Source organism: Ceratotherium simum, chromosome 4, assembly GCF_057802395.1.
Source record: "Ceratotherium simum simum isolate JZ-2026a chromosome 4, ASM5780239v1, whole genome shotgun sequence".
Classification (NCBI taxonomy): domain Eukaryota; kingdom Metazoa; phylum Chordata; class Mammalia; order Perissodactyla; family Rhinocerotidae; genus Ceratotherium; species Ceratotherium simum.
The window spans coordinates 41,521,117-41,542,272 of NC_141903.1; the positions used below are offsets into that span (position 1 = coordinate 41,521,117).

At 47.6% G+C, this 21,156-nt stretch overlaps 1 protein-coding gene across 1 annotated transcript in view; it reads left to right on the forward strand.

The window, feature by feature from the left end:
* The first annotated feature begins 670 nt into the window (after positions 1-670).
* FSTL4 (follistatin like 4) overlaps positions 671-21,156 on the forward strand; it is a 398,184-nt gene continuing 377,698 nt past the window's right edge. Inside the window, exons 1-2 of the mRNA XM_087430303.1 lie at positions 671-769; positions 8,626-8,761. Of these exons, the coding sequence (XP_087286429.1) occupies positions 8,636-8,761 (126 nt within the window). The 5' untranslated portion in view covers positions 671-769; positions 8,626-8,635. The remainder of the gene's footprint in view (positions 770-8,625; positions 8,762-21,156) is intronic.

The window sequence follows — 21,156 nt, forward strand, 5'->3', positions numbered from 1 at the left end:
AGCTTGGCCAGGCTAGGCAAATGTCACCTGGGACTGCCCCTGTATGTCCAGGATTTCATGAGATTCTGCAGTTGGGAGAGGGCAGATTCTGAAGACAGAAATAAAAACTTTGCCCTGTCGAAGATTGTTGGCTCTCAGCGAGGCGGAGTGTCACTTGACTTTGCCTCCAGGGACAGCTCTCTTGGTGTGGTGTACTGGCCTGCCTGGGCTCCACAAGCCATGGCTGCTGATTAAGACTAGCTGTGCATCTTGAGAGCACAGCCTTGCGGAACCCGGCCCGGGAAGGAGCCAGGAAGAGAAGACAGGAGAGGTGTGCTGAGGGGTGGGAGTGGGTTGTTGCCTGCTGAGCTCCACAAGAGCCAGGAGCGGGAACGCACCCCCACCCCCACCGGTCCCTAGATCGCCCTGGAGCGCCGGGAGTCCTCTCGCTCCGCGTGCGCGCCCGGCTGCTCCGCGCACCTGCCTCGGGCCCCGCGCCGCGCGCACAGGTGGCGGCGATTGGGCAGGCGGGGCCCGGAGGGTGACGTCACGGGCTCCGGTCCCGGCGGCAGAAATAGGGCAGCCGCGGCAGCAGTGGCACAGCAGCGGGCAACGGAGCCTCAGAGAGCTGGAGCTACGACAGCCTCTAGCGCGCCCGGGACCCGCCGACAGCCAGAGCGACCGACCCAAGGACGCGGGGCCGGGTCGCCGCCACCGCCCCCACGGGGCGTTCCCTCCCGCCCGCCCGAGTCCGGCCACCTGGTCTTCCGCTCGGCTCCGGCCGCCTCAGGTACGCGGGCGCAGCTCCCGAGCGGGCGCGGGGAGAGTGCCAAGCCGCCGCCGCCACCAACCGGTCCCGCTGCGCTCCGCGGGGGTCCCGGCGCTCGCGGCCCCGCGTCTCCCTGCAGGGCCCGGCGCGGGCGCTTGCTTGTCCTAACCGCCCGCGCCGGGAGAGCCAAGTTTGCCCGTCTGGCGGGCGGAGGGCGCGGGACCACGGGACCACGGCTCGGCAGGGCTACCCCGGCGGAGCCGGGACTCGGAGTAAAGGCTGGGCGCCGAGGCTTGTGGCCCGAGTCTGCAGTAGGGACCGGAGTGACCCGGCTGGCGCGCGGAGCAGAACCGCTCGGGCCGAGCCCGCGCCGGGCTCTGAGACCCTGCAGGCGCAGCTCTTAGGCCCCGGACCCGGAGCGGGCTCGGCGAGCTAGGCGAGCGGCGGCCCCTTGGCTCGGACCGGTGCCCTTGGTCCCGGGCTTGGGTGCGGGGCGGGCGTTTTTACTACCTCCTCCTTCCAGCTTTGCGGGGAAACTTGCGTCTCCTGGCTGCAGCCTGAAGGGCCCGCTGCGCATCGCCTGGCCCTCACTACCCCGAGGTCCGCCGCGTCTGGGGCTCGGCCGAGGAGGGACCCGGGACACAACCCGGCTCCGGGCAGCCTGCGGCTCTCGTTCTGCCGGACTGGTCGCTGTTCCCAGAGAGCTGCGGGTGTTACCCGCTGGGGAGTCACTAGGGAGCAGTTTGTTTGGGGGACCTTCAGGCAGGGGGCTTGGTCCTAAGAGAGCTTGTACTGTGGGTGATCGCCCCTCTTTGAGCCAGCGAAGGAAACCTGTTCCAAGTTTCGGGGGGACCTAGGCGACGCAGGCGGAGCGCTCCACTTTGGGCGCGTGTCGCCTCGAGCTTGAGGGCGAGCGCGGCGCGAGCCTTCAGGGCTCCCTTCAGCTGACAAAGCGGCGCCCCGAGCGCGTTCGCCTGAGGCCTGCCACCTGAGGACTTCAGCGCCCGCCACTCTTGCCGGAGCAGAACCCGTTGGGAGCAGTAGGGTTTCTCACAAAGGCGGGAACGTGGCGAGCATCCCGTGCAGCGCGTCCTTCTACCAGAAGTTCCTGGGGACTGGCGGAGTTGGGCCCTGGTGAGTCTGCATCTCGCCAAGGGAGTTGGTCCCCATGCGCTGTCCAGCCGACCTAGCTCCTGATAACTGTCGCCGACATTGATGAATAGCGCTTCCGCAGCCTCTCCGCTCTCCTCTAGGTGTCGCTTCCGCCGGGGTTTCTGGCCAGTGAAAAACAGTGCCAGTAGCTTTGGACTGTTCCCTTCGTAAATTTGTTGCAAGCTCGTGCGCCAGGAATTGAACTAGATGGGCCCCTGAGATACAAACATAGGTCCTCTTTCTGGGCCAAACATAAACGGAATTTCAATTGGAGGTGGCACAGTAACTGTCATTCAAAATGTGCACCGGGAATGGGCCTCTCTCACAAACTGTGAGGGATCAGGAAGAAATTACGGACTTTTCTCAAAAGTCCCAAGTTATTTTCCTACCCCCCGGCTTAGGAGAAAGTCAGAGATGACTTTTAACAGTGTCTTCTTAGTCCCGGAGTGGGCTGGTTTCTGTGCTTGCCCCTCTGGCTCCCAGCACAGGCTCTGGTCTGGGCAGTGGTCAGGTGGAGGTCTCACCTGGGAAGCAAATGGTCAGAGGAGTGAATGATGTGGCTTCTATGATGCCAGAGCCCCAGCAGCCCTCAGGCAGTAGCTCAGACAGAAGACTTGAGCGGATGCCCCACAGGGCCAGTGTCTGCTTCCAGACTTGGTTTTGTGAGAAGACACTGCAGCATTGCTAGACCATTTCTGTTTAGATATACTCAGTTGAATGTTAGCTTTCTTCTCAACCTAGGAAAAAAGACACCTCTCTCCCCCAGACTTCAGACTGAGCCAAAGGTCATGCAAGAAGATAGTCTATATATGCTGTAGCGTATTGAAATCGCTCATTAAAGTTGTTCCAGTGGCTTTTTCTCTCTTAGGAATTTTTAATCACCCTCAATTTTTATTAATTCCAGGAAGGCTCTTTTTCTTCCAGAAAGGGTCCAGCTTGTTTTACTGGGCATTGGGAGAACTTGTATCCCATTGGCTGTGTCCTGGACCTGGGTGAGGGAGGGTAGGTTGAACCTTTCTACCTACTCGCTCAGCATTCTTCTCCTTTTAAGGACTGCAGGATTTTTGTGTGTGTGTGTGTGTGTGTGTGTGTTTTAAGTGATCTTCATGTTGTGATTTTTTTGTTTGACTTAACGCTGTATTCCAGAAACTAGCATTGATTAGTCGAGATTTCTTAAAAATCTACTGTAATTCCTACTTTGCCGTTTTGGCATTTCTCTGCAAACTCAACCTTCTTGTGTTGCTTATGTGTGATCAGTTGTGTGCTTATTAACTTAATGAAATTAGGTAGTTATTTTTAGAGCACATCTGCTCTTACATTTTATATCTCTTAATGCATAACAGGAAGCATGGAACTTCAAGTAACATAGAACTACAGTCGAGAAAACATGGCACTTAAGAGGTATAATCTGAATGTCAGAAGGGTGAGGGTTCCTGGAAGTCATACATGTGTATGTGACACTTCACGGTAAATAGGAATGCCATAGGTTTATATATTGCACACAAACTAATTTACGCGTCTAACTTATCAAATGTTGGAACAATTAAACAAAGATGTAGAGTAGACAATTAATAGGAAATGAAATATGATTTTATTGTGACTTGCTGCAGAGTTACCCTGATATATTTCCATCCCTAATTTCCCTGGGTTGGTATTTTAGGGACTATCTTAGGAGTTTTGAACCCTCTTCTTTTTTCCTACAACACTCACAAATCAAAACTAGGGTCCTAAACCATTCAGAAGAAATTAATACACAGCTTCCTGGTTTTAGGTTCGGGTTTATATGGCTTTTTTTTTCTTTTAACATTAGGCAGACTACAGAAGAGGATTGCAGGATTTTGGTGGTCCCCAATTGGTTTCTATTTGTTAACTGCCAACATCGCATGTGTAAAATGCAATGCACCTAAAGTAACTGGCTAGAGCGTACACTTTTTCAGTTACAAAGGTTGGAAATGCAGGTGCCTCAGGGTCACCAACCTTACTGTTCTTTTCAAGGCTGGGTGACATTGTTTGGTTCTGCCAAATCACCTTCATAATTTTTGGTCCTGTCGGTTACAAAGAGAAACTGTTTCCATGTGGCTAATCCATAATGTCTGGTTTGGTAATGTTACCACATTCTGGAAGAGGGGCTGAGACAGAGAAGCGGGGAACAATCTCCCCCAAAGCTCTGAGGATCAGAATTCCCACTTTTCCCAAACAAGACTGGCTGCCAGAGGAGAAAAGAGAAGTTGGTATTAAACCCATTACAATTTAATGTCAGTGCTTCTCTCTGGCCTCTGACCCTGTTCAATAAAGACAGCTTACAGGCTAGTGTGTGTTCTCTGATGGGGCAGATTTGGAATTTACATATTCATACCTATTTCTCCCTAACCACTTGCATTCTTATGTCAGATTTTTTTGAATTTCTTCAAAAAGCAGGTCAGCATTTGGAATGTTACATCATATGAATTCGTAGTACCTCTCTAATCTTAAATACAAATAAATAATAGTACAGATATCAGCTTATATTATACCACCAGGCAATCCTGTGGTTTTCACAAGAAGGGGGTAGATGATCTAGTGGGACCCATGTAGCACTAAAAAAAGAAAAATCAATCTGTCTAAACAGAGAATGCATACATATTCCATGCATAAATTTGTGGTCATGTAAGAAACAAAACATTTGCCTGGGGGTCAGGATGCCTGGGTTTTAGTGTCGGCCTGGCCACTGAGTTGGACTCACACATTGGGTGAATCTGTCAACCTTCTGGGCCTCTGGTGTCCTATCTATGCCATGGCCAGGCTAGCACCTGGTTCTCCTGAGCATGGGGACAGTGCTTCTCAGGTGGGAACTCTCGGTGGAAGCAGTGAAGTACTCTTGGAAACGAGGTGTCTTAAATATCAAGTGATTGTGCTTTATGAGTTGTTGGAAGGAAAAGGTAGTCCCAGCCCTTTTATGAGAACAATCTCAGGTAGATTTATAACCAATCTTAGGACTCTAGCATGGATTGAATGAAGCTTATAAACCTAAATTGATTTCAAAAGGAACTCTAGGTTGAAAAAGAGGGTTTTTGACCTTATTGATGGTACTTCCCCATTTCGATAATGGGGAGATTGTTGTATTTTCTTCTGTCTGAAGACCAGTCAGGCTATTTGAATTTGAGGAGTAATTAGTCAACAGATCCACTTCTCCCAGTGATGGTCTTTGCCATGCCGGTGCTCCCCATGAGCTGAGGGCATCCCTGCTGCCTGGCATTCTGTGCATCTCCTCGTAGTTTCTTTCTTCAACCACATTCCTTCTTGGCCAATAGAGACAGCAACCATGAGGGCTGAGGAGAGGAGGCAAAATGGCCCCATCCTGGGGTGGGGTACAGGAGGGGGAGCAGCTTGGCTTTCCCCTGGCTCTGCTCCTCTGGCCTTGATCAGAGCCATGGAAGTTGGAGAAGCACAGCTTTCGGCAGCTTTCAGAGGCAAGGAGAGACTTGGGGCCCAGGGCCTCCTATCTTGCTCTGTATAGATTTTCCCCAATTATACCAAAAATAACTGTTTGTCAAAATAAAATATTGCTAAATATTAAGAGGCAGCAGAGGATGAGTTTTAGGAGTACAGATGCTGAGTCCACTTGCCTGGCTTAGAGTCCCCGCTCTGCCGCTTATTTGCCACATGGCCTTGGCAGAGTGTTTCCCTCCCTATGACCCTTCTTCTCTGTCATCTTATCACCTTTTGGGGGATAATCATTGCTCTTCTCATGGAGTAGAAATGAGGATTATGAGTTAATACCTGTAAAGCATTTAGAACTGTGCCTGACATGTAGTAACTGCTGTATAAGTGTTAACCAAATACATAGTCTCTATTTGATTATTAGACAGATCATCAAAATTGATTTAGACCCAGTATTCTTTTTTTATGAACCGAACTGTCATAAAACTTGGGTTGTAAATTTTTAGGCTGTGCTGCTGTAGATATAATGAATTGTCAACCACTGTGAGTATAAAACACCTAAGACGCATCCGCCGTGCAAACGAAGTCCCATCTAGTGGTGGCCGAGCTGAGCTAAACTTGACAAAGAGGCCACCTGGGAACATGTCAGTGCTTAGCCTGGCTCATGTGTTTCCGTCTTCAAATAAATTCTTTTGGGGAACGCTTAACACAAACCAGGTGAAACCAGACACAACCCCACGTGCAGCAGGGCTGGAGCTCCAGCTTCCTGAAACACAATTCAAGACAGCTGGCTTGATGCCAGGGTCTGAGTGCACCCTCATAAATGAAGTGATTTGGTGCTGGCCAAAATAACGGTTGAAGTGAATGGATTTCATTTTGATGCTGTCCATCAATAATAAAACATCAAAAATAATTGGTCTCGGATTACTAGGCAAATTGAAAACTAAATACTAGATATTGTGGCTTGAATATTTCATAACTCCAGAAATTGTCATCTGTATGTTATCCAGAGTAAGTTTTGATTATCATGCTGTTTTTAGTTTATTTGGGCTCAAAGGCATGAAAAGGGAGAATATATTTTTTTTTCTTTTGCTGAGGGAGTCACCCTGAGCTAACATCTGTGCCAGTCTTCCTCTTGTATGTGGATTGCCGCCACAGCATAGCCATCAACAGTGGTGGAGGTCCGCACCTGGAACCAAACCCGGGACATGGAAGCTGGGCGTGTGGAACTTAACCACTAGGCCATGGGGCCGGCCCCCAGGAGGAGACCTTTTATATGTGTGCTTACCCCATAAGCGTTCTTTGATAGTGGATAAGTAGGGAAGAGTTAATAAAAGTAGAGTAGGAAGCAATGTCTTTCTAGTTCTAGCTTGAGTTACTGTTTCTGGTTTAAAAAAAAAATTCCAAAAATCCAGTAACTGCTTTGTGCATTTGGAACGTGGCTCTGCGTTCAGAAGAGAATAATTTATGGAGAGTAGGGAGTTGCCCTATTTATTTTTAGAAAAACTCGTTGCAGTTAGGGAAAGACATTTTTGTTCTCCCTTAGTCCTGAATGTGATTGTTCACTCCTCCCCATCCTTGTAAGAACTCACACACCCTAGCTAGAGCACCAGATTGGGAGTGTAGGGTAGGGTGGCTGCTGATAACGCTCCAGTCCTCTCTCAGGGACCAGCCCAAGCTGCACCATTCAGCTCAACCCTGCCTTCTTCAGAACGCGGAGCAGGTGCTGATGGTGGCGAGACTGCGACCTTCAGATTATATTTACTGGGCACCTGGACTATTTCCCCAGTAGCTCCAGCTTTGCCAACAGATGTCAAAGATGAACGGCTGAAAAAACAGATGTAAGAGTGGGAGCCTATGGACTCTTTTTAAAACAAGGAGACATCTTCTCTTAAAAGATAGTCATAATTTTAACCTTGCCTTTTCATAGGCCAGTGTTATATGCCCACTATTTTTAGTGTGACTTCTTCCTGTGGGCATTTCTGTCTCAAGCTGGGGACATAAAGCAAATCTGGAGAGGCAGATCTATTTGGGTGTGGAAGGCAGCCAAAGGACACCTGGAATGTGGCAGGAGTGTATTTGCTTGGCAGCTCTGCCATCAGCGCTGGTGATCGTGTGATACCTCCAACCCCTCTTGTTTAGAGCAGGGATCCCCCAGAACTGTTAGCTTTGGGGGTGAGCAGGGGTGGACTCCTCAAACAGCTAACCATTTTTGACTGACTGGCACACCTGCTCTGGACCAGCCGTGGGCAGGATCACCTGGGAGTACTGGCCCCCAAGGAGCTCTGTGTGTTTTCATCTCCCCAGCCGTGATCAGGATGCAGCGTGGACCACGTGCAATTAAGCACTAAATTGTGTGATGCTCACAGACATCAGTAACTCCTAAAATTTCCTTGAGTAAAAGTTGTAAATATGGCACGATGACTTCTATCTGGCTATGTTTCTTAGAGATACTGAAATTAAGGTTGGAATATGTTCACAGTGGAGACCTTTAAAAAAAAAAAAAAAAAAGTATGGCTAATTGGATGAGTGGACTAGCCTGTGTCCATGCCCCCTTAGCACAATGCCCAGCACATGATAGGGAGCTGACTATTTTTTGTAGCTGATCTTTGTTTTTTTTTGTCCATGTAATTCTTTGATTGCTTTGAATTGCCCACTTCTTGTCTTCTAGGAGTTGAGATGATTTATCAAGTGAGCCTCTGGAGACACTTTAAATGTTATTGAAATCTCATCCATTGGATGCTTGGATTCTGCTACAAGAATGACTAGTTTTGAAACGAAAATATTGGACCTTAAAATGCCATTTTGAAGCTCATTATCTTGTAGACTGAGGCATCAGCTGCAGACAGGGTGGCACACATTAACATAATTCCTCATCAGCATTTATTGGGCACTAGTTGTGTGCCCAGCCCCAAATGCTTTCTGAGGAAACTGAAGCATGGTAACTTAAGAAAGGTGACCCGGCTTTCTCCCCCTGGTTTGTTCTTGTAGATGTAGTGGTAGTGGCATTTCAAGTGGGTTTCTACATAACAGCTAGCACTTATAGAGTTCTTACTATGTGCCTGACACTGACTCCTTCAATCCTCACAGCAACCCTATGAGGTACATGTTATTGACCCCATTTTACAGGTGAGTAAACTAAGGCTCAGAAGTACTATAACTTCTCCTTGGTGGAACAGAAGGGTTGGTGCCAGGATTTACACTCAGGTTTATCTGATTCTGGAGTACAAGTACTAACTAACTAGCCCATGACTTGTGTATATTTTGCAGTGCTTAATTCTGAGCATTTGTCATTTTCTCAACAGACTCAACAAAATGAAACCAGGAGGCTTTTGGCTGCATCTTATGCTGCTCGGGGCCTCCCTGCCGGCTGTACTGGGATGGATGGACCCAGGAACCAGCAGAGGCCTCAACGTGGGTGTGGGGGAGTCCCAGGCAGAGGTATAGTCACTTAACAGCTGACATGACATTTAAAACTGATTGCTTTTCAGTGTTACAGTACCTGATTTCTACTCCATTTGTAGCTTAGATCAATTAGATTGCAATGTGGATTGAAATTGTACCCCCTTTTTGGTAGGGGACAGATGGAAGTAACATGTTGATATGGACAGGAGGTTTATATCGTGCTGTCTCCAATCTCTCCAATGCTGAAAATGTATTCCAAAACCACACTGTAGTCACATGGTTTGCCTTCCACAAAGACCCTCAAGAGAATGGCCTTTCTGTATATTGAATAAAACTCTGAAAGTGCAAACTCATTGGTGGAGCATATCCATGTGAATTAATGAAATCTTTTAATTATAAAATACGTTTAAAAGAAATGGACTCCTTTTCAGGTATATAGATAAAAAGAATCAGGCCGAGGAAGAACGGACAAGCAGGGGACCTAAGGGAGACTGCCTTAATGAGCAGATGAGAATGATTAATGCCATGTTAGGTGCGTATAAATGCTCCTAAAGTGCTTGAAAAACTCGTTCTCAAATGCCTCCCTGAAGTCTTGATATACTAATTGCTTAGTGAACTCGGTCTTAAGTGCTGAAAAGGATTCATGAACTGCAGCCTAGCCCTGCTCAGGTAGTAGATCTCATGAATGTGGGGCTCTTGAGGGGTGCAGTTTTTCTGCAGAAGATGTTATGTATATGCTGAATCTTAAGAAATGACTACTCCCTTTCGTTAAAACTACCTGGGATTTTCTTTATGATGTGGTGAATACTAATTCTTATCTGAAAGCTTTTCAGGGCATTTTAACTTCCATTGTCTTCCTCGCTGCATACACTTCTTCTCTCCGTGCATGTTTCTTGTCCTGTGGAATGAGAAAGAAAAATTACCTCTAAAAGTCAACATTACCAGCGAGTGAATAACGATACGCAGTGTATGGTAGGATTAATGCATTATTTGATCAAAAGACACTATTTCTCTTTCATTATTACTTAATTGTAATGCCATCCCAAACCTGCAAGGCTTAATCTTTGGGGAGCTTCAGAAGTAATTTAATGCACACTTTTCCTGCTGAAGTTAGTGTGGCTTCCTTTTGTGGTGAGCAGACGATTAAATAGAAACACTATCTCTCCCATCTAAATCCATGAAGGACGCAACTTAATGCTCTTTTGAAAGAGTCTGGAGGCTGACTTGCTAGCGAGCACAGCATTTCCCATACAGAGAGGGAAAATGATCACTTAAATCCTACAACTCTGTTGTTGAATATTGAATAGCAAAGCAAACAGGCAAATCCACAGGTAGGGCTATTTCGTCTTCTTACTGTTGGGGCTCATGGGCCCACTGTTTTAGATCACTTATTTCAATTGAAAGAGTCAAGCCAATTAAGGTGGGTTTTAGCTGGAGGTAAATTGAAGGTAAGTTAATACCAACCCAGGGCCTCTTTATCTTAGCCGTTAACACCCTAATACTTTGTATACCAACAAGAAAGAGCAGATGCCGCTCATTCTGAGGATGTAAGGCCTTCTTGTTTTGGGATGTGATTTTGCTCTCCACTCTACCCCCGTTGGGATAGAGCCAGGAGATGCCATTGTCTCCCAGGTCCAGGAATTTTGCTGCTTCAGGAAAAGAAAGTGATGCCTCTGCAGACTCTCGAATGCAGGAACAACTGCCCTATCGATCCAATTCTCTTTGCTGTGGATTGAGTTTTCATAAAGTGTTATGACTTCTACTCGTTGTGTCTGCTTATATCAATGAGTAAATGAGATGACGATAATGTGAGCGGGCCTAGGACGCAGGACAGCCACAGTCAGTGTTTAGATAGGGAGTGCAGAACATGTGTTTGTAACTGAATAGTTTGCTGACCTTGATCACACTTTATGTATGGCCCCACCATGCCCTTACTCACTAGGGTCCTCCTGCCTGGATGTCATCCCTTCTTTCCACATGTCTGAATCATCCGTCCTCCAAGGCCAAGCTCTGCTTCTTACCTTTTCTCTAGAACCTTCTTTGACCACTGTTGGTCGTATTTAATCTATTTCTCTGAAGTCCTCATCTTTCCTACCTTTTTTTTTCTTACTCTTATATTTTTATTTTAGAATATGGATGAAGCCTGTCTTATTTATCTTTCTCTTCCTCACAGTGTTGAACAATATTAAGGACAAAATAGAAGCTCAGTGTGTTTTTGAGCCAATCGATATTTATTCAACATTTGGTGCTAGTCATGAAGTCACCCTGGTGCTGTCAAAATTCAGACTAGACCAGCAAGAATTTAAGTGTGTGGCATACCTCCCTGCACAGCAGGTGCATTTCCTGTGGAGACATGAATGGTCTCCCCAGCAAACCTGTAAGCAAACTGTGGGCCAAGCCAGGCTTTTATCTTATCGACATCCAAGATAATCCTCGTGTGTCATAGGTTCTGGGTAGTTTCTTCTTTGAATTGTAGATATTAATATATCCATAACTCGCTGTCCAAGCCATAGTAACCTCCTCTAGCAATTTCCTCAGACTGTCTTATTCTGGAAGAATCAAAACCAACAGAGTTTCCTAGGACTAAATAAATAAATCAAAAAACTTTTTCAGGAACTAAATGGTAAAATACTTCTGTGTGTGTTTTCTTCCTGATAGTAGTATTTTGCAAAACATTCATTGACTTAAGATTTTTACAGTACTTAGAAAGCATTAATAAGATTTGATTTGCCTTTAAACTTATTATACCAATTACTTGAGTGTCCTAAGGGTAAATAAGGATTAAATGACCAATATGTGTGTGTTCACGCATTTTTAAAGCAATTATAGCAAATGTGAATTTTGTTAAATTATTGTTTTATGTACAAAGATGCAGTTGAAATAGCTTCAGAGAGTTTACCATTTTACAAATGTAGATAAGAAATGTAGCTGGGTGGAGTGCCTCTTTAATAAGATTTGAGTGGCAGAATGTGGCCTCAAATACTAAGGCAATTCTGAATTCAGAGGAAAGAATTCTGAGAGATACAACTTACTGAAATTCTGAAATAGTTATATTTTTCCCCTCTCCCCTTATCCTGGCTAGGATTGATACAGTAGTAAAATCAATATTTGTAGAATTTTATAAGTGATGTGGTGGCAGCCCGCAGAGAGCTACCCCCTCTTGAGGGGCAGACATTTGTGGAGGTTCCCCCACCTTGGGTCCCGCGTGCTGTATTCCCACCACGAGCTGAGCTCTGGGACTGGATAGTGGCCGTTACACAGCCTTATGCATCCTTCATGCATTTTACTGAAGTTTTTCTAAATTGCTCTTACGTGTAGTTTCTAGGCACATACTAAATAACTGTAAATATTAATATTGGTTCCTTTTAAAATTGTTAGCTTCATATGCCTCAGTGCTTACGGACCAGAGATATGCTTTGAGGTCAGATACCATATGTTTTCAATATTTGCAAACTCTCATAGGAAAGTTTTCGAGGAAAAAATATATAGGGTGGTATCAGTAATCAACATGACTCCCCTCTTCCCCAGCCCCAGGGGTCAGCCTAAGAAAGCGCAGCTCCTACCTGGCTGACTGGCCCTTTCCCGTTCCTGCAAGTGTTGGCCCCAGACGCCGACTGCACAGAGGGGCACTCCCTTTCCTGTGATGGCACCTCCTGATTGCAGAGTCCTTAAATGCTCCAGCTTCTTTCTGCATTGGTTGGGCATTCAGGAGGACTTGGGCTGCTAAGACTGGGCATTAATTTTTTTAAAAATATTTCTTTTCCTTAATAGGTGTCATTGTTCTATATAGGTGTCATTGTTCTTATATATTTGATTGAGTTTAAGGCTCCCCTGCCCTTCTAGTAATGTTCTCCCCCTGCTGCTGCCCCTGCCTCTTCTTTTTGATTGATTTCTGGGGAAGAACAGCTGATCTCCTGTGGGATGTGAGGTCTGCCCATTGGCATCTCTGCTCACTCTCACCCTCGCTCCATTTGCAGGCATGGAGAACACAGACTCCCTCCTCCCTGTGAACAGACAGGGTCCCGGCTGGAGGCTCAGCATTTTCTACGTCTCATCTGCAGGACAGGCCTGCAGTATCTCTTATGTGTGTTTTCTGCGGTAGGACCCTTCCTAAACACTCACTGTTGTCAACTCCAGCATTTGACTGGCTTTCAAAGAAGATGAGACTGGGCGAGATGTCTCAGCAAGAGGCACAAGTGATCCTTTTATGGGGTGTGGAGCACTAGGATTGCACACTGCACCCCTTTTATGAAGATCCAAGACTTCTGTTGCAGGTGTGGTTCTGGCATGGGGGACAGGGTGGCCTCTTCTCTGGGCCTTGAACACTCAGCTCTGGATCTCGGCTGATCACTCTGTGTCAGAGGGTGTGGATTTTAGTTTCTCAGGTAAAATTGGGAGAGCACAACCTCCCATCTGCAGATGTGTGAGTAAATCCATCATTTTCAAGATGAAAGGTGGTGGCAAACACTCCAAGTTCCCTGGGGGCATTGGGTGAGCTGGTTCCACTTCCAGCGTTAGCTGTGGCCTCCTCCAGTGCCTCTTGAACTTCAGTGTGCTTGCAGACAGCTGGGGTCCTGCTAAGATGCAGTTGCTGAGGCGGTAGATCTGGGGTGGCTCCTGAGAGTCTGCATTTCTCATGAGATTCAGGTGGTGCTGCTATTTCCAGTCCCAGAGGACACTGGGCAGAAAAGCCCTAGAGGTGCCCCCCACCCCCCATGCACACACCCAAGAAGGAACATCCAGTTGGTGATTAACTCTGGCCTTTTTAGCTTTTGCCAACATGATGACACAGACTGCAGTCAGGAAAAGGAGAGAAGTGGGTAGGCTGCCGGCATGCCAGGAAATAGCTTGACGTGAGACTGGCTTGGGGCAAGGGCAGGTAGGTGAGGGGAAAGGTGAATTGAAGCAGCCTGGGTTCAAGAGTCATTTCCACCTATTTTCAAGCAAGCGGGTGGACAGGTCAACTTAATATCTAGCCCAGGGTTCCTCCCTGGCTTGTCTGCAGGTGATTAAATCCTGAGGGGCATCCCACACTCCCATGCTCCCACCATCGCCACCTCCATGCCACCCATGCTAGTGTCCTGCCCACTTTCTGTCCCCCAGGGCCCAGCCAGGCTGTTTTGGGGACCTCAACTGCCAGGTTGGTGTCTTGTTTTGGTGTCTTGTTTTTATTTTCATCCTTGGACAGGAGAAGTCACCGTCTTTTTCTTTGTGTTGGATATTTCTCCTCTCACACAGCTCCCGCAAGCCTTCTCATCTGTACCGGTTAGCACACTGCATCCCCTTTAGTGTTTTGAGATGATAGTTGACAGAGTTTTAATTGTCTCTGAAAAATTCTGTGACCCAGGAAAATGAACATTTATGAGTTCACAGAAAACCATTCTTCTTCTTCCTCTTAATTTAGCATTTACTCACCTAACTACTTTATTTATGCCTCTGCTGCTAAATAATCCAGGCTTCTCTAGGAAACTTTCCACTCTTGGAATCAGGACATCAGGCCATGCATTATAAATGGACTCTGATTTCTATTTTTTGGGGAGCTGGCAGCATCAGATCTGCCAGGCCCCAATCATCTGCTTGATTTATTCTCTCTGACTGGTGGGTTATCTCTCTTGCTTCCCGTTTAGAGAGAAGTAAATGCCATGTAGTTGTTGGACAGACCCTAACAGGCCCTATGTGAGTGGTCTCCACTTTTCTGTCCTGCCAAGTCAGGGCCATTGTCTTTCTGCCTCCACTGCTGTGGTTTCTGTATGAGGCTCCTGGGCCTTGTCTTGTCTCCAGCCACCCGCAAGGTAGAGGGCACTGGTTCCAGAAATGGAGGGCGTAGGTTGAGACAGGCCCTGAACTCTGAGCAGGCAACACCCGAGCAAGATGCAGTGGGAGCTGGGCACACTCTTGTAGGGTGGAGGATGTGTGCCCCAGTGGCAGAGAAGCTGTCTGTCCCTTTAGCCTGACCTCTCTCTTGATTGATGGCCACACATATTTGCATTCTGGCTTTAGGCATTCCCTTGAGTCAGGAAGGCATGGACCAAGAGAAACCCAATCTCTTTCCTCATGGGATCCTGGTTTTAATATCAAGAGGTTTTTTAAAAGTAAACCCTGAGTATTCTCATTTGATGCTTCATCTTGATGGGGCCACCGGCTGACCCTGGGGACCAGCAGTTCCTAGCCCCTTGCTGTGCTCAGATATTTCAAGGACTGTAGTGAAATTCAGAAAATAAAATTAACTTCACTTCAGTTTAATTTTAAAGTCTGTCTCCCTGACAGCTCTTCTGGGCTTAGTAGGGAGTGGAGACTCAGAATCCAGCCATGAATGGGCCCCTGTAGGGTGGAGAGCCGACCAGAACTCTGGCAGGGGATTGCGAGGAGGGGCAGCTAGTGGTTTACCTAGTGCTTCATCCTCTTCTCCAAGGGATGGTGTCAGACAACCACACTTTAGAGGAAATAGTCCCCGAAGAAAGGATCTGGGTTATAGTGAGGTCAGACAGAAATGGAGGGCTGAGGGGTGGGAAGGTGGAGGAAGAGAGCTCTGAAGAGCGATCGTTGGGTCAGTGAGTGAGCAGAACTGCCCAACTCTGGCAGTTGAGTTGGGGGTGACACCGGGCATGTGCCAAATGCAGCAATCCACCTGTGTCTTATAGGTTGGCCTTCTCGCTGCAGTCTGGAGTAAAGTCCCTTAGTCCTTTTATCCATTCCCAAGACTTGAATGATGACCCACTGGAGGAGAACCAAGCAGAGCCCCCTAAGCACTATAGGAACCGTCTAAGAAGCGCAGTCTGTCGAAAGCCTGCTTATTTCAAAATAAGCCCCCAGGATTCTCATTTAGGTGCTGCATTCCAGGTCTAGCCTGGCACGAACTAGTTCTGTGGACTTGAGCCTCTTCCTTCTCTGGGCCTCAGTTTCCTCATCTGGAGTATAAGGGGGTAGTCAAGTGGTTGTCTTCACATCTAAAATCTTTCACTGATGATTGGGCTCCTTTACATCATGTAAGAATACTCAAAGTATTATTTCAGATAGAGTTGTACCTCTGTTTCTTGTTCCTACATGGGCAAACAGCAGGTGTGCAGTCTGGAGGTCTGGCCCATCTTGTTTGTCTAAAGTCACTCTGTGTGTTGTCCTTGGGAAGGGATGGCAGTTGAGGAGTTCTCTGTCACTTACCTAGGGGGTGGAGCTGTATGGGTCTATTTGACCAGAAACTCCCATCCCTCAGTGCAGACCTGGGTTCAAAGAAGGCTCTGCTGCAGTGTGTGCTGATGCCACAAACTCCAGGGTCCTATGTGTGTCAGGGAGAGGAGGAGGAAGTCCTCAGCATACCGAGCTGGGAAGAACCTTGAAATATTTCTCTTGTTAATTGTCTAACAAGAACTGAGTGTCTGCTGTGTGCTGGGAACTGTGCTCAGAAAAGTGGTTCCTAGACCTTTTGATTTCTCAGAGCAGAAAAATGAAAACTTTTTCTTTTAAAGACAAAATGAGGCTACCTCTTAAAATCCCTATCACCTCTTTATTTACACCTTTGTTTATACTTTCTTATTTATAAAAAACATAGAAGGCCATACTTTCAGAACAAAGGGCAGTCCATCCCACAGAAGCCTTCCACTGGCACATTCTGTACTGTCCAGGTAGCTGTGTTGTGTCTGAGGACTAGTCAGAACGTAGTTGTGAATCACAGGAAGGTTGATCGAAGATCATTGAGAACTGAAGCCCATAGAAGCTCATGGTCATGTGGCCTTGAATTTCCTGGTGAGCTGGAGTCTGAGCCATGTTGAGATACTAGGTCACCAGACCTAGGTCCAGTGCTCTCTGTGGCGTCTGTCCTAATTTCATGGCTGGAAAGACCTAGCTCCAAGATAGGATGGGTGCTCATGCCAGAAAGAGGCCCCCGTGCCCTCTGCACAGGAGGGGGAGTCAACGTGCAGATAGGTTTTCATTGTCAGATCCAGCACCTCTCTGTGTGAAGTGACAGGTGTGGCTGGGTTTTAAAGGGAAAGTGGGGTGCAGGATTTCTTGTTCATGGCTTTTGAAGTTTCTTGCTATCGCTTTAATCTGCTCATGAAAAGTGATGCACCACTGCTATTTGGTTGATGATTTCTTCCTCCTGATAGGAGGCAGTCTTGTCTTACTCCTCGTAGGGAATAAGAAAACTCAGGAGAGTTTGCTCTTGGCTGGAGAGGAGAATGGAGGGTGAGTGGCCTGTGGGGTTTGGGTCTTCCCTCAACCAAAGGGTGCACTTCACCTTGACTCTGCACAGGAGAGGGGTGGAGAAGCTGGTGCTGATGAGAGGCTGGTGTTGGCCCACAGAGAGCCACCTTGCACACCATTGGCTTCCCTCCATCTATGGGGAGTTCTAAGAAGTCACCTGTGTGACTACTTGATGCTTCACCTGGAGACAGACTCTGCTCCTCACCCCCCACCCTCAGTGTTCCAAAAAGGCCTTGAGTTCAAATTGAAACACTTCTGGAAGTCTTAGCTTTAAAGGAAAGCTGCCATTGTTACTTTTGTTAGAATACTTTAAACTTTGAGGTTTTAAGTTATTCTGGGTCTGGATTGAGAGGGAAAGTATGTGTGTGTATTTTTCTTAAGAGTTGAGAAGTCATCCCCCTATTTCTCACAAAAGTCCTTTCCGGAGAATACCACTGATCACCAGTGAGCCTCTCATGGAGTATGAAGTGGCTTAAAGAGCCACCTCTGCTGGTCACCTAACCATCTGTGAGGGAATTGCCAGCTCGGCCTGGCAACAGAGGTGACAGACGCCAACACGACAACCCAGGTTTCACCCCAGCAAGGTGCCTGGGCCTCTGAAGCATGGCTTGCTTTTCTGACAACACGTCTTTCCCTGCTCAGGCTGAGTCCTAGCTGCTGTCTCCCCCAACCCCTTGGCCTGACTGAACCTTGTACTGTGTTCTACTTTCTCCTCCAGGATATTTGTTGTTGTTTTAAAACCCCATAGTGGGGGGCCGGCCCCATGGCTTAGCGGTTAAGTACACGTGCTCCGCTACTGGCGGCCTGGGTTCGGATCCTGGGCGCGCACCGACGCACTGCTTGTCCGGCCATGCTGAGGCGGCATCCCACATACAGCAACTAGAAGGATGTGCAACTATGATATACAACTATCTACTGGGGCTTTGGGGAGAAAAAGGGAAAAAAAAAAAGGGAGAAGGATTGGCAATAGATGTTAGCTCAGGGCCAGTCTTCCACAGCAAAAAGAGGAGGATTGGCGTGGATGTTAGCTCAGGGCTGATCTTCCTCACAAAAAAAAACAAAAAAAACCCCAAAAAACCCCATAGTTGGCTTTTTCCCAGTGGGGCTAAATCACTCACTTGACGTGCTGCCTGTCTGCACTTTTTCCTGAGGGATCTCTAGTCCTGCTTCCGCCTTAGAGGCCCCTCCAGTCAGGGGGGCCCAGTGGCTCAAATCTGTTTCTTTTCTTGCCAGCTGTGTGGTTGAGGGAAGTCGCTTACTCTCTCTGACCTTCAGGTTAGCAGTGAGTAAAATGCAGGCGATAATAGCACCGATGATTTCAGAGTTGTCATGAGAACTGACTCAGATGGTGCATGTAATACCTGGCACGGAATGCCTGCACAGAACACGGCAGTGGGAGCTGCCACTTTGTTTCCATAATCTCACAACCCCACTAAGTACCCATCAAGAAGACTGTGCACTTCTCCCGCACCAGGCCGGGCATGTCAACCTCCGCTGCAGTGCTTATCACTCAGTGTTTAGTGGGTTGGCTCTTTGGGTAGGAGAGTCCTCTTTCTGGTGGGATGGTAAGTATCCTGGGGTCTGGGTGCCCTGGGTCTGCAGTGTCCAGGACAGCCTGGTACACAGTAGGATGTTCAGATATTTGTCAAATGAGTGAATAAGTCAGCAGTCTTTTATTATTTATTTTGGCATGATGTAGGGATTTGGACAAGGTGTCCTGAGTTTCTAGGACTCCTTACAGAAGAAATCTCAGGTGAGAGTCACCTGGCTGTCTTTGGTTTCCACTTATTGTAGAATCCCGTCACAGACTCAGTCTTTCCAACATCCTTATTGAGTCAGTAGATGCTTATGAGAGTCTCATGGGCTGCAGTGTGGGAGTGGGGAGGAGTCCCTGACTCAGTTGCTCTTCCTAGGAAGGAAGAGTGGTCTTTGGGGCCTGCCTGGCCCTGGCTGTCTCCTCTGTGATGAGGCCAGCATCACTGGGGCAGGCACACCAGAATCTCACCCAAAATGGGAACTCAGAGAGTGAAATATAAACTCAAAGAAATGCAGGATGTTGTGTTTGTGCTTAGAATTTTCAGGGTCAGCAGAAATAGTTTGCAGCTCCAAGAGGGTGGCTGCCAACTGTTCCTACATAGGGAGGAAGAGATTGAGGGCGGTGGGAACAGAAGTTCCCTTTGGAGATGTCTTTAAGTAGGTGGAAGACTCCTGATGGCTTTTCTTGCTGCTGGTGTTAGGACAACTGGATTAAAAGCTTGTTTAAGTGGTTCCATCATTTAAAGCTTGCTCTCTAAATAAAGAAAACAGAACTCTTTTCCCATTTATTTCCCTTGCTCTATAGTAAAGACTTCAGAGTTCTGTGGTTCTGCGAATGCCACAATTTGTGTGTCCATTCCAGGGACATAGACTTCCATGCGGGCACGCTGGGAGGTGTCAGATGGGAGAGGCCTGCCAGGTGATGCTCTAATTGGAGTGCTTCTAATATATGCCCCTCTATTCCTCCTCTTCCTCCTCCACTCTCCTCTGTTTGGTTGTTACATATGCTGTTTTCACTTTAGCATTTGGCTGTGAAGAATGGGATTTGCTGCCTCATGCTTGGTGTTCATCCCCTGGCAGGATAGCTAGGAGTATGTCTCTGTGTCCCAAAGCAGAACTGCCCACTTGGCCTTCTCAGGACACTATGTACCTCCCTGGTATGAGTCTCTGGGCCTTGGGCTGTCAGGGCCAACTGGGACATCTGGTGGCCTTTAACCTTACTCATCAATAGGTATCCACTGAGCACTCAGCTGTGTGCTTGGCCCTGTCTTAGGGCCAAGTGGTTCAAGAGAAATGGGATTTGTGATTCCATTCTTGGGCCTTGAGGACCAGTGGGGCATGAGGGTGGGGTGGGCCGGGCCAATTGGGAGGGGGTAGAGCAATCAGCTCTTGCTGAATGGAATCTGAGTTAGCAGAAGGAATTAAACACCTATACCAATTGTTGATCTCTTCTAACCTGAGTATAGTGATTTAAGTTCTCGACTTTAGCCTAAAGGAAATTAGGTGTATTTATTGAGTAGTGAAGGAGGAAGGAGCTCCTGTCTTCCCTCGTCCCATTTGTCCACCCCTGGTCCCAGAGCAGGATGCTCTGTTCTCACAGTTCAGATATTCTCCTCCCCAGAGGGGACGTGGCTGATGGTCACATCACAGGTTTGTCCTGGCCCGTGACTCAGCTGCTCTGGAGTCCTCAGAGGGTTGGTTGGGGGCTGGAGTCTTGAACTGTCACCCACGCAGGCTGGACAGGGTACTGACTGCAGCAGCCCCATGGTATCCAGGGCTCAGAATTTCCACCGGAGCCCCTCCCCCACTTTCCAGAACACATCCACCAGAGCAGGTCACCTCTCTGGGCCTCTCTCGTAAGGTGATTCTATCAGATAAGGCCCTGACCTTCTTGTTGGCTCAATGACTCCTAAGTCCTACTCAGAGGACTCGGGCTGGCAGTGGGGAGGGGAGGGATGCTCATTATTGCTCTGACTGCTGCATCTTGCTTAGGGTACTACATCGTGGGATCTTGCGACCCCAGCGCCCCAGTCGTCACGGTGGACTCTTAGCTCTTGCTTTAGAGTCCCATCTTGAACTAGGTGTCCATCCTGGTCCAACTGGTTGTACCAATTAGTTTGGTAATTTTTAGGAATGAAAACACTTGTATGGCTGTGCTGACTAGAACAAACTTATCTGTGATTTATTATACATTCTAGATGAGAATGTATAATAAAATTTAAACCTAATCTCATTCAAAATGGCTATTCTTGTGTTACAAGAAAAGATGGTTATGAGCTGCATTCTACAGGAAATTCCTGTGTGTGGGCTGGTGTCTCACCATGGGATTATGAGAAAGAAGAAAGAATAATCACAAACAGAGCTTTAAGAAATCACCTATACGCTCGCACATGGTGAACAATTAATATGGTACAAAATGTATTCAGTGAGCAATGTGGGCAAACCGTGGGTGACATGGGAGTTTGGAGCAGAGAGGTGCTGTCTGGGAGGCGGGACTGGGAAGGACCTCTTGGAGGTGGAGGGCCTTGGAGACGATGGCGGAGATCTGAGTGGGCAGAGTATTTAAGTATTCAAGGAGGAAGAACTCTCCGAGTATACATGTTGGGTGGAATAGGACCATGTCTGGTGGGAGGGGAAGAGAGAAGAGACTGGCTGGCTTGGGAATCTGGGCTTGCTTGCAAAGTGATTCGTCAGGG